This window comes from Mauremys mutica, chromosome 22 (assembly GCF_020497125.1).
Source record: "Mauremys mutica isolate MM-2020 ecotype Southern chromosome 22, ASM2049712v1, whole genome shotgun sequence".
Lineage (NCBI taxonomy): Eukaryota > Metazoa > Chordata > Testudines > Geoemydidae > Mauremys > Mauremys mutica.
The window spans coordinates 10,872,805-10,886,071 of record NC_059093.1 but is presented as its reverse complement, the minus strand read 5'-3'; the positions used below and the strand labels follow the sequence as shown (position 1 = coordinate 10,886,071).

The 13,267-nt window shown below is 51.4% G+C and overlaps 1 protein-coding gene across 4 annotated transcripts in view; it reads right to left on the bottom strand.

Moving 5' to 3' along the window:
* Positions 1-13,267, bottom strand: part of IGSF9B (immunoglobulin superfamily member 9B) — a 94,242-nt gene that overhangs the window by 51,782 nt on the left and 29,193 nt on the right. For all 4 annotated transcript variants that reach the window (XM_044996797.1, XM_044996800.1, XM_044996798.1 and 1 more), the window contains exons 3-5: positions 12,712-12,858; positions 3,494-3,645; positions 33-150 (exon numbers count right to left, since the gene is read on the bottom strand). In XM_044996797.1, the coding sequence (XP_044852732.1) occupies positions 33-150; positions 3,494-3,645; positions 12,712-12,858 (417 nt within the window). The remainder of the gene's footprint in view (positions 1-32; positions 151-3,493; positions 3,646-12,711; positions 12,859-13,267) is intronic.

Below are 13,267 nucleotides of genomic sequence, written 5' to 3'. Positions count from 1 at the left end.
TCCCCTAAGGAGCTTCCCAGGAGAGGACTTACCTTGTACGAGCAGGCGAGTGGTGTGCACAGCCTCCCCTTGGATGCTGTAAGCCCGGCAAGTGTACGCGCCTCTGTCTTCCCGACTGACCGACATGACAGTCAAACTCCCATCGCTCACCTGGACCAAGAACAAGGGAGACACTTCAGCACACATGAGCACTCATGCAAACGCTCATCCACCTCACACCCCCATCCTAGAGCCTCACAATGGTGCACGAATCCACACGGTCACCCGTTCCCAGGCTGGCGTGCACACACTCACTGTTGGCTGTTCAGAATTTTCTCTTTTGAATTTCCCTGCCTTCAGCCATGCACGGGTGATGAGAGATTGCGGGAGGCCAGGACTGAATAAGGACTGGGCTAAGGTCCATTGATAGAGCATAGGGAGGGACCAAAGATATCTGCGTGGCAGGCTCCCCTCTCCCCAGGCCATTTGAAGAGCTGATCTCTCCATTGCCTTGCACATGTTCAGAGCAGGTTTTCTGACCCCATGGTACTGAGTCCTTCCCATCTGCCAAGCCAACGTCCTTCCCATCTGCCAAGCCAACGTCGACCTTTCCATCCGGATACCCAGAAAGCACTTCACAAAGGGGGTTACCCCCTTGTCACTGCTAGGGAAACTGAGGTCCAGTGATTTGCTCAAAGTCACACAGTGATGCAGACCGAACTGGGAACCCAGCCTGACTCCAGCCCCCTTCCCTAACCATGGGGCCATGCTGTCTCCCAGGAAGGCTGGTCTCGCCTTCCCAGAGGTGATCTCCTTCAGGCCAGGTTTGGGTGCATTGGCAGGGTGGTGCTGAGGAGGAGCCTGGACAGCCCTGCCTGTGCTGTGCTGGTCCCGTGGATTAACAGCACTTCCGCCTCCAGGGCTGCCGGCATGGTACCTTTCACTAATCCTTAAGGGGGCAAGCTTCTCTGCAGGTGTAACTCCACTGACTCCATTGCAGAGAATCTGGCCCAACAAGTCCATGCCTTACTGTTACACAGGGACTCGAGTTGCTGTAAGCCGGTCAGACTCCTTCCCTGGCAGGGCTGAGACACAGAACCAAGACATCATCATCTGCGGCTGCTGCTTGGCGCCCACTACCACCAACTGCATGCTCCCCGGTTTGCGCAGCAGCTTCCTTTCCTGCCTTTCCTCCTCCTCCTCCTCCCCTCCATGTCAGCAGTGGGGGCTGCTCAAGCCCTCCAGCGATTCATGTCCATTACCGCTGGCAGGTGAGAGATTGCCTAGCGAGGAACTGCCAGCGCTCAGCAGGGGAGGAGATGTGTAATGGTCATCCCCTACCATCTCCATTTCCATTTCCCCCCTCCCTTCTTCCTCTAGGCAGGCACATTAGCAGAAACCTGTCCCACAGGGGCTGTGGTGCAATCGACAGTGTTGTACAGAGCCATTATCAAACCTGCTCAATTTCCCCATCCTCTGCTTAGCATGGCTGGGCTCCTGCCTCTGATGGCATCAAGGGCTGGAGAGGTGAGAGAAGGGCACAGCTCCTCACTCCAGGCACTATGCAAGCGGCAGAGGAAGGATACAGCTTCCGCCATGCAGAAGGATGGGAGGGAAGCAACCCAGAGGTAACGCACCCACTTCCGCCACAGCGAGAGCCTCACCCCACTCCCATCTGCCCCCCTCCCCGACACTCTCTGCCTCATCCTTCTATTTCAATTAGTAACAAATTATTCCTAATGACTCTCATTAGTGCCTGCGCTGATTCCAATGCTCGATTTGCCAATTACAGCTGTATGGAATCCCTGGCTGGGCTGAGGATCAGAGGCTTCCGAGGACACCCGGAGAATCTCTTAGGGGCTGGGACTGACACAGGAGGGAACAAATCTTCCTAGTTGACCCTGTTCAATCACGGGAACCCCAGTGCAGCAATCCCCAAGGGAATGCCCCCCACGTGTGCCTGCCGGCACTCCCCTCCCCTCCCCACAACACCCCCCACACACATCCCTCCCTAACAGAAAGATTTCCAGCACTGGCAATGAGAGTAAGAAAACTCATGTGGAATCCACAGACTATGAGCCAGATCTGCTCCCTCTGAACCCAATAGGTTTGGCCTGTGCCTCTCATACACAGCAACAGCGTCCAGGGCTGGAATAGGCTTAGCAGTGCCTGGGTTTCAGACCAAGGCTGTGGCATCCACAGCTGCCGTTCAGGACGGCCCGTCCCTTCCCTTGGTACAGGTTCAGATGGGACCCGGAGCTCCTGCCAGCAAGGCTCTTGCATCCCTACATGTAGGTAAGAACCACTCCCAGCCCAGGAAGGAAAAGCCACCGAGCAGCACCGATAGGCACAGAGAGGGGACAAGATGAAGCAACAACATAGTCAAGACTGCGGGGCAGAAATACTGCCCCCAGCATGGGGCGGATGAGCAGGGGGAGGCGAGCGGAGGACTCATTGACTGGTACTCTACATTTCAACACACTCTGGATTTCAAACCCACATTTTATAGAGAACTGGAAGACAAAAAGGGGAGGAGGGGAAGGGGAGACTGAGCAAACTGAACAGATGGACGTGTGGAGATGCACAAATAGATAGCTGGATCAAGCATTTGCCTGGTCCCAGCCAGCTCCTCCATTCCAGCTCAAGTAAGAGTGAAGGGCTTGGCTCTCCTCCCTCCCATACCAGGTTGCAATTCCAGGGAGTTACTCCTGAGTCACACCAGGGGAAAGCAAGTGAAGAATCAGGCTGGGAGTTTCTAGCAACTGAGGGCTTCCAAGGCCGCTTTTCAGAACCTCCCGTGATCCCATCCTGGGGGAAGGAAACCCGAGCAGCTCCCACAGGCTGCATTCAGGAAGGCGTCTCATCAGCAGAGAAAACCTTCTTCTCCAAGAGGCACGAGGAGCTCTCTGGGGGCCTGGCACCTTCGCATGAGTTAAGTGTAGCCGGAAGGAAGATGCAATTGAACAGAGATAGGGGAGGGGGTGGAAAAACAAGATCAGAAAAACAGTTGCCTGTATGGCAACCAGGCCTAGCAGGCTCTGGGCACAACCGCTGCTCCCCAGCGTTAATGGCAGTGACAGGCCAGAGGGAGGAAAGTCAAGGCTTTTTGATGCCACCTGCAGTTCACAGACAGGAGAAACGGAATCTCAAAAGGCAGCCAAGAAACAGACTGTGGAGGGAGGGGGAGTGCTGAGGCAGCAAGAAAAGCTCCAGAAACACCAGCTGCTTCAGCAACATCCCTACCGCTCCTTAAGAAACCCTGATTGTGCCACCTCCTGTGGTCCTCTGTACACCTGGAGCCCAATCCGACCTTAAGAGCACCTCTCGCGAGAGCAGGGGCAGCTGCTTCCTCAGCGCCGTGGGCGATTGTTTGATACTAGCCAGATATATGAAGGAGCTTCCTCTGCATCGAGGCTGAGACTCTGCAACTCAGTGCAGCGGTGACACGCCAGGCTCTCCCGCCACAGGGGTCAGAGTTAAGCATTTACAGCAGCTGACCAGGCCATGCACTTACCTGGTATTTCCCACTGGCACCTAAGAGGTCCCCTTCTCTCAGCCAGGTGACAACAGGTTTGGGGTTCCCAAAAGCCATGCAGGTCAGGGTGACACTGCTGCCCTCCTTCGCTTCTACGTACTGGGGGGGTGTTTCCGTGAAGGTGGGGGGAGCTGCAGGGGAGACACAGAGAAGCAATGCTGCATTCAGCAGAAAAACACCATCAATCCATCCTGGCCACTTGCTACACGCCGGGCCACATGGGATGATCCGCATGCACATGCCCTTCCGGCAGTGCAGACAGAGGCCAACAGCCGTGTGCCGAACACTTGGAACGAGTCATTCGACTGAAGCCAAAGAGAGCAGTAAGCAATACAGTTGCATGCACGGTCTTTAGTCATTTACCCCAGCTGGAAGGACGTTCAGAATAAACGTCAAAAGCCGAGCATGAGTCACCTGTCCTCATTAAACAGCCACCCTTAGCAGGTCCCTAGCTCCCTCCATCAGAGGATAGCAGCACACAGCGAACAGCGAGGCCAACCACTTAAAAAAATGCCCACCAATTTCAGATGCCTCTGTTTATAGTTAAGGCTGGTGTTCGAAGGCGCTGAGCACCTGCAGCTCCCTCCCGCTGACTTCTGCTGGATTGGGGGCGGGGAGGGAGTTCAGCCCTTCTGGGCATCACCCCAGCGGAGGGACACTGGACACCCAGAAACTGAGGCCACTCTTGAAAGCGCTGGCCTAACCGATGAAGCCTCGCAACCCTCCTGTGAAATACACAACTGAGGCACAGCGAGGTAACGCGACCGGCTCCAGGTCACACAGCTATGGTTAGTGCCAGAGTCCCAGCTCCCTTCTCCCACTCTGGGTGCTTCCCCATTTCCAGTTCCAAGTTACTCCCCCCGGCCATTATGCATTAACTTGTTATTGTCACAACACATGAAAACACTGCACTGCAGAGAGAGAGTCTCCTTCTGATTCAAGAGGCTGGCAGAATTACAGCACGCCCCTAATTATCCGGCGCAGTTAAATCCCACTTTCTAGGAAGACATGTAGGCAATTTAATCTACGCTGAAAACAAGTCTATGTGGTTTCCCCCCAAATGATTATTTTTCCCTAAGAAAACTAAGTGAGCTAATGCACTCCAGAAGCACTAAAGCCCTCCCTCTAAAAGCAATTCTGCTTATACTGTATGGCTGGGCCTAGAGGATTAAGCTGATTATTTCTGTTATTAAACCCCTGCGTGCTCAGCACTGCATGAAATACAGAGAAACAAGTTCCGTGGGACAGGGCGCATGCAGCCAACACAAGGCTATGAGGCACTCAGACAGGCTGTCTTTGAGGAAAGCTTGCAGGAATAACGGCCACAGGATCTCTTGGAAACAGACAGCAAGGGAGAGGAAGGAGTCACCTTCACCTGCAGCTTTCCAGGGCTCACCACACTTCACCCCTGAATTGGGAGGGTGCCATAGGAACTAGCCATACCAGGGGATAGAAAGAATTAGCCCGTGCCATGAGAAAGGGGCAGGTATTCCTCCCAGCTGGCCTCCACTCCATGCTGGGCCACCATCGGCACCTGTCACAAGGGAGAGGAAGCAGCGGCTGAGCTGGTCCCGTGGCAGATGCTGTGGGAAGGTACCGCAGCACCTTCTCCCGTCTAAGCAGCTTCCAAGAACTATTTGCAGCTCAGGCCAAGTACCGGCCCCACTCAGGCACATCCCCCGCCTGTCCCAGCACACATCAAGCCTTCAGGGAAGCACATACCACCTGCCCTGCCCCACACAGGTCTCCCCAGACAGGCACACCAGCATCCAAAGACATACTCCCACCCCAACACACATCACCTGCGTTCCACTCCTCCACTTTGCCCTCGAGTGAAGCACATGGGGGAAGAAAGTCTAAAGCTGGGGGGTGCAGGAGGTAAACCCCCTCCCCTCCCCAAAGGCTACAACCACAGCCAGCCCCCCTACACACAGGGGAAAGAGCACCAGGCTCCACTCTCCCCACATTGACACACATGCTTTTCAACCTCCACTCCCCATGGGCCCTTCCAAAGACTCTCCTGATTATTAAGTATTGGGGGCAGGGGAAGGAGGAGACTCTATTTTGATTAAAGCTCCATCCTGTTTGGATCATCTGCTTCCCCGTGACTCAGTCTGACTTGCTCAAGTTAATAACCGAGTCAATCTCAAACCCACTAGGATCCTGGGTTGCTCCCTAATGAGGCTCGGGACACATCCCTGCCCATCTTCAAAACTTGCTCTGCTTCCTGACCCAACCCAAGCAGTCAGACGGCAGATGTGCAGAAGGAGGAGAGCTGCTCCACAAGACACTGGGGTTGGGGGGGGAATAACTCGAAGAAAAGGAAAACGTAGGGTTAAGTATCATCTGATCTTCCTGATCTATCGGGCTGTGGAACAGACTCCTCGAGGGAAGCAGATTGGACAAAGCACTAGAGAATGGATTGGAGGGAGCGACCTTGCATCAGCCCAGGACAGAATGATCTCATCTACGAAGTGTGCCAGGGACTAGCGGAGATCCAAAAGGGACCTCCCAGCCCTCCAGATGAAGGGGGGGTGGGGGAAGAGACCATTCTCTAGGCTCAGTCGTGGGTACTTACACACACGACACGTAACCCTGATCTGGAGGGAGGCATTACTCTTTGCCGAGGTACAGGCCAATTAGACTGGGGGCCTAAGGGGGGTAGGAAAATCCCAACCATAGTCCGAACATCCTGGGTTGGGCAAAAGGACCTTACATCCATGCTCTTGGATCTGCACTCAGCCAAACTAATGTCTCGTTTCTTTAGTTCCTGAATATGACAAGACGGAATCCTAACCCCCCCCCCGGGGCAAGTGAGCCAGCCCACAAGTTAGTTTACTTTTTGCCTTTCATTAACTCCAGACAGACAATTAAACTAGACTGATTGGTTTCACTTCCTGGTTCTCCAGCCACAGTGCTGCAGTGCACCAGCCACAATGCTGCAGCGTTTAAGCTGTGAACAATGCAGGGAAGTGTTCAATGAAACAAATTCTCTTCTCACTGATAGTCATGAAAACTTGTGTTTTATTACTTTTTAAAAACCACACAAAATTTAGACTGGGGTCTCCACAAAGCTGCCAATGTCCCTGTAAGCAGGTTGCCACTTCCTACCAGCAACTCCCAAGATCTAATACACTGGGAACAGAAGAGAACAAAGGCAATTTGGTCAAAATATTTGCTTTCAAATGAATGGAGACAAATGATGTAGCGGTTAAGGTGCAGCAAAGGGAGTCCAGGCCCAGGGGATCTATTCCTGATTCTGCCATTGACTCACTTGAGTGATCCTGGAAAAATCACATTACCCAGAATTTTCTAAGAGTGATATCTGACTTTGGTGGCCTCCGATTTTAGGTGCTCAGTTCGAGGTACCAGCAGTTCTCATTGACTTCAGCTGGAGCGGTCTCACACGGGTTCTGAAAATTAAATGCAAGCCCTAGTCATCTCAAGTTGTGCACCCAAAACTTGAGCCATCAGAAAATCAGAGACCATGTTGGGAAATGCTAACTTGAACTTCTCCTGCCTCAGTTTCCTCATCTGTAAAATGGGAAGAAGAATGGTACCTTTTTCCTAGGGATCTTGAGAAGCTTAATTTATTACAGCCAAATGCAACCTTTCGCTATACCCATGCAGCCCCATGGACTTCATGTCCAAAGGGTTGCACGGGTGCCTGTGGGAGCACAATCTGACTCTGTCTGAGCAAACTATTTTAAGGCATTTGGATGAAAGATGTTATACAAGTGCAAAGGGCTTATTAACAAACTAGGGCAAGTTGCACTTTCTCATACAGCTCTCCTCATGCCTTCTCCTTATGCCTAATTTGGGTGGCAAAAGCTATTTAAAGAGGCCACTGACTTTCCTGTGTGTCTTTTAGTTTATTGAAACTACTGCTTTGCCTTTTCCCAGAACCATCCACTCAAAGATCTGAAAGCTCTTTCGAACCTATCAAGAAATTCAGCCTCGCCTTGGGAGGTAAGGAAATATTATTAGCCCCATTTTATAGCTGGGGAGGCTGAGGCTCTGCAAGGTTAAGCCATTTGCTCAATGTTACGCAGCAAGTCAGTTGCAGAGACAAGAATAGAATCCAGCAGCCCTGACTCCCAGACCTTTGCTCTCATCAATATGTCATGATGTCCTGCTTTTACACAGACAGAAATGATCCCAGTATTACTTATTCTAAACTAAAAATAACATATCCTAATGTGACAAATTACTAGTTACTATATTATTTAGCACTAATAAAAAAAGAAAGGCAATTTCAGAAAATCTGAGTTTCAAATCAAGATTTAAGTTTCCAATTCATTTACTAAAAACGATGATTCTTTTCCCAAGAATATTTCAAAATGTAATTTATTTTAAAAGCTTCACATAATTAAACCATGTAATTAATACAAGTTTGTCCCTTTTGTAAGTAACGATCTCACCCAAAATAAGTCAGGATTTTTTCTTTAAGTCAAGAACACATAATTGAGGCACAGGGTCCATCAGAAATCACATCAGAACAGCCACACTGGGTCAGACCAATGGTCCACCTAGCCTAGGGGCAGGTGCTTCAGAGGGAATCAAAATAGGCAATCAAGTGATCCACTCCTTGTCGTCCACTCCCAGTGTCTGGCAGTCAGCGGCTAGGGCAGGGGTAGGCAACCTATGGTACGTGTGCCGAAGGCAGCACGCGAGCTGATTTTCAGTGCCACTCACACTGCCTGGGTCCTGGCCACCAATCCGGGGGGGTCCGCATTTTAGTTTAATTTTAAATGAAGCTTCTTAAACATTTTAAAAACCTTATTTACTTTACATACAACAGTTTAGTTATATATTATAGACTTATAGAAAGAGACCTTCTAAAAATGTTAAAATGTATTCCTGGCACGCGAAACCTTAGCTCAGAGTGAATAAATGAAGACTCGACACACCACTTCTGAAAGGCTGCCGACCCCTGAGCTAGGGACACCCAGGGCATGAGGTTGCATCCCTGATACCTTGGCTATTAGCCATTGATGAACCTATTTTCCACGAACTTATCGAATTTTTTGAACCCCGTCATAGTTCTGGCCTTCACAATATGCCCTGCCACAAGTTGACTGCGTTGTGGGAAATTAAAGAGAAAAATCTACGAAAGACGTTATAGTGCACTTATCAGTGCAGCAAATTGCTGGATAGATCTGCTCTCCTTCTCTTGGTTCTTTGTCTAGAAAAGTTTAACTCCATTGGAGAAAAAAAAAAAACGAACGATGACAGGCTGGCTATTCCAGCCCTGGGCTCCCCCCACGAAGCTCGGCCAATGCACCTCAAGTCCGAGCTGCAGCAGTCCCTGGCTAGAAGCTATTGATTCTTCCTGAATAGCACTGTGTAAAGAGAGAGGTTCCACTGGGCCTTGCTCAGGGTCTCTTCGGCTGGAAAAGAGCCCGTTTCTTCTCATTCGAGGAAGCGCACACCCAGATATTGAATGGGAAGAGGTCACTAGGGTACTTGCCATAGGCGTTCACACCTGGGACTTTTAACCCAAGCCAAGAACTTCGCAAGACGCAGACAGGCATTTTTCCCCCTACCCATTGCTGCTGGAGGTGCCAGCTTCTAGACGAGATGTAAAACTGAAATCCCCACCACGTGTGTCCCTTTAAGATCCTTGGGGACGTTGTGTGTAAGGGGAGGGGTTAACACCAGCCCCTTGCTAGCTAATAGCATCTTGGCAACCTGCAGTTTCAACTGATCTCAGGCGTCTATTTCCTGCCCTTCGTATTGTTGCACGGTGCCGCCGTGCACTGTTAAACAGCTGCCCTGCTCCACTCCAGAGGTAGGAAAAGCAATCCGCACACAGCCGCTGGCCAACTCACAAAGGGATTGCAAAGCTTAACTAGTTAACACGGATAAAGCATTTGCAATTCTGGGAGGGGAAGTGCTACAGAAGGGCAGAGTGTCACTGAATAGGCAGGTGATGTGTAAACTTGTCATTTGCGCCTGCTGGTACACAGCTATCCTGGTCAGCAGCATCCCTAGTTATTATCTCTCTCATTGCCAGATCGGCTCGTTCTTGTAAATCCTGACCCATAGAACTCTCTGCTATTCCAGTCCAAGGCCTCCCACACAGGACTTGGAATATACCTTGAACCTGTCCCCGCTATTCCAGGATGGGGCTCCCCCACACACTGCTCGGCTAGTCCTGACCTGCAGCCACCTCTGGGCAAAAGCTGCCAACTCGAGATGGTTTCATTTATGTGTGTTACTTAACCCAACCTGAAATCCACACGCAAAGACGCACAGCAGCAGTCTGTGCTGGTGCATCAGGCTAGAATACAGTCTGGTGGAGCCATCTCCACTCACATCGTCAGAAGGCACATTTTGTTCTCAAAAATCCTGCTCACAGCATTACCCACGAGTTCAGAGACCACAAACAGAAAGAGAGAGACGCGGAGACAGATTTTTAAATAGGAACTAGAAGAATGAATACATAACAAGCCAAGGCAAAAAAAAAGGGGGGGGGCTAGATTCTGATCCTCTGACACATGCTGGATTTTACTCCTTCAAAAGTTCCATGAAAGCCAATGAGACTACTCACAGAGTAAGTGCTATCCGGCATAAATAGGAGGATCAAAATTTGTAACCGTCATCCTCCCACTTCTCTTTACCTCTTTCCCCAGGCACCCTTCTGGCTCTGATTAAACACAATAATGAATGGAAGCGCATTCCTTATCGAATTCTTTTCTTTTCAGTCAGATTCTCAGTCTCAACGGCTGGCTTATTATTCCAGTTGAAAGCTTGGAGCCCAAGGGAGGACCTATGCAATATGTATCGTGCGCTCAAACTTGCAGGCTGCCAATGCTGATCTCTGCAAACAAACCAAGCACCCATACGCAGCCCAAAGAATGCTTTTCAAACTCGTAATTAAAGTGTAGTCAATTCTCAGGTTCAGAGCTGCTCTACAAAAATGGGTTCAGTTAAACACAAAAAAAAATCAATTTTTAAGTTTAATTCAGTTACATGGGTGCAACTCCTGTGTGGACACACTTAACTCTCTTTGCAACGGATCAAAGTAAGCTATGTCAATATCAACCAGTGTGAACAGCTTTACATGCACCCACACACGTTGGCACAGGTGCAACTCAACTGATTTAAAAACTGATTTTAGTACAAGTGGGGCCACTTGCATGTTGGCAAGGTCCAAGTACAATCTCCCAGCAGGCAGTTCCTCTCTCCTTCACCTGGTCTGACTCCTGTGGCTCAATCTTGCAACATTCCATGAGCAATATTCCCACAGAACCCAACAGGAGTACTGCCGGTGGAGAGCTTGCAGCATCAGGAGCCAGGCATCCAGACTGCCCCCATCCAGGGTGGGATTCAGTCTCGTCTCACCGAGACATTGCCACCTGCTCATCTGATCAGCTCGTTCAAAAGCAGTGACCAAAAAAAACTCGCTAGCAGAATGCAGCCAGCCAGTCCGCCGTTCCCCCAGCTGCTCTGTGGGGACAAAGCAAACCCACCCGAGAGACATTTCAGCCAAGGAGAAGCTATAAAGAAAGGTGACAAAGGCAGAGAGGGGAGCTGCCATGTACTAGTGTTTCTTACCTTCATTGGTTTTCCTCTGGCTAACACAGACCATATAGACGCTACACTCCCACTCGCCCGTCCCACCCACGCCCACAGACCCTCCTGCAATCCCAGTCTGCCCTGCACCTTTCAGGTGTACCAAATGCACAGCAAGCCCTGACCCACATTCCTTGTGCTAACGCACGCCAGGCTGCCCTGGGGTCCTGCTTGGAACGCTAGACCTGCCCCCACCTGGGTTACTCCCGGACTTGGTTGATTGGTCCCTGACTGCTCACTAGCTAGAATGTCCCTGGATTTACTCTAGTCTGAGCAGCTGCCTACCTCTGTCCCAATGCAGCTCACCTGCCTTCTACCTCACAATGACCCACGACAGGTGGTCCAGTGAATGGAGAACAAGCCTGGGTTGCTGGAGGCCTGGGTTCAACTCCTGCAGCAAGCCACACACATCCTACGTAACCCTGGTCAAGTCGCTTCATCTCTCTGGGCCTCCATTCCCCAGCTGTCAAGTGGAGAGCGTTGCGCTTCCTTACCTCACGGGGGGGTTGTGAAGATATTGAAGGCTGGTTCTCCAATATCACAGTGGTGGGGGCTAGATAAGCACAAGAAATGGACAGCACTACATACCCATCTCTTCCCCCCATCGCCTCTCATGACAAGAAGGAGGGCAGCTCTGGGCCCTTCTCCTCCCAGAGAGATCCACGGGACACTCTGAAAAGTGCTGCTAAGAAAACTTGGAGAAACAGCAACTAGAGGAGGAGCAGCAAAACAGGCTGGTGGTAACCTGTATCGAGCTGATCAGAGATGGGCTGGGCCAGAACTTGGCTGGGAGCCCTCCGAGGAATAGCTACATGGAAGGACACATGGGAAGTGGTACTGCTGACTCAGTGGGGCTCTTCCCTTGTATTGATGCCAGCACTGCTGGCCACGTAGAAGTCAGGTCCTGACCAGCTGTGGTCATTAAAGACCTGTGCTAAATTTGGGAAGCGGTAGGCATGTTACATCCCAACTCCCACTGCAGTTTTGATTGGGGGGGGGGTATAAAAACTGCCTAATTTCCCAAATAGTTGTATAAGTATTACTGTTAAACAGCTGCCATGTTCCACTCCAGAGGTGGCTGCATTTCATTGCGGCATATACGGATCCTTTCACTTTATAGCCTTCACCTGTTCCACAGGTGTCTTTTGAGGCTTCAAACCACCAGTGAAGGGCTTGGAGACCCTCCTGGTATTACTCCTCCATCCCTTCTCTCCCACCATCTCCCCTCCTCCCTCTGATCCACTCCTCTCTCCATCCTAAAGTCTCAATCTAGGATATCCCTGGCACTACCGCATTGGTTGCTGCGAGCACGGTCTGAGAAGTGGCAGCAGATGGGGCCCCGAGGCCCGTTCCTGACAGATGGCTGCTCGCCCTGTAACACAGGACAGGGGAACCCGGAGATGATGGAAGGCCCTAGCAGGCAGTTTCAAAAGAGATACAAAGGAGAAGGGAGATGCTTGGGTGAAGGGAAAGAGCTTCATTAGTGGACAGTGCAGACTAGACAAGAGAGCAGCTGAGCTCTGAGACTTGGTTTCCTGGGGTTCTGGTCAGTCACATGCCAGGAGCAGGTTGGCCCAGAGAGACGCATGCAGCGGGGAGCCCCCCCACCTCCTACTCACCATTGACCGTGAGGTGCACCCAGCTGCCGTTGTGGAAGGTGTCGTACTGCTGATCCAGCATAAGCACTTTGCACTCGTACCAGCCCTGGTCCTCGGAGCGAATCTGCTCGATGCGCAGGGATGCCTTGTCATGAAGGCTGGCGCGGCCTGGAAGAGACACGGACAGAGTCAGAGGGACTCAGCTCTTGGCTGAGAAAAGGGGCCCTGAAGCCGCAGTGCAGCATCAGCCTCACACCAACCCACCACTCGACACCCAGCCTCTCAAACGGCACTTACAGAGGCTGCGGAGAGTCCACCCTGCCCCAAGCCCAGGCTCTCTCTCCGCCACTGGACACTGAGGCCGGGCTTTTTCAAAAGGGGCCACTGATTGCTCTATTTTTGGGGGCCCAACACAATACACCACGGGCCCAATTTTCCAGGCACCGCAAGGCCTGCTGACTTCCAAGACAGCTGCCGACGCTCACCTCCCACAGGGGTCGCAGGCTGGGCACCCAAGAACTGAGGCCCCTGGAATTAGAAGCTGCTCTAGAAAATTCGTGCTTGCCCATCCAGTCTG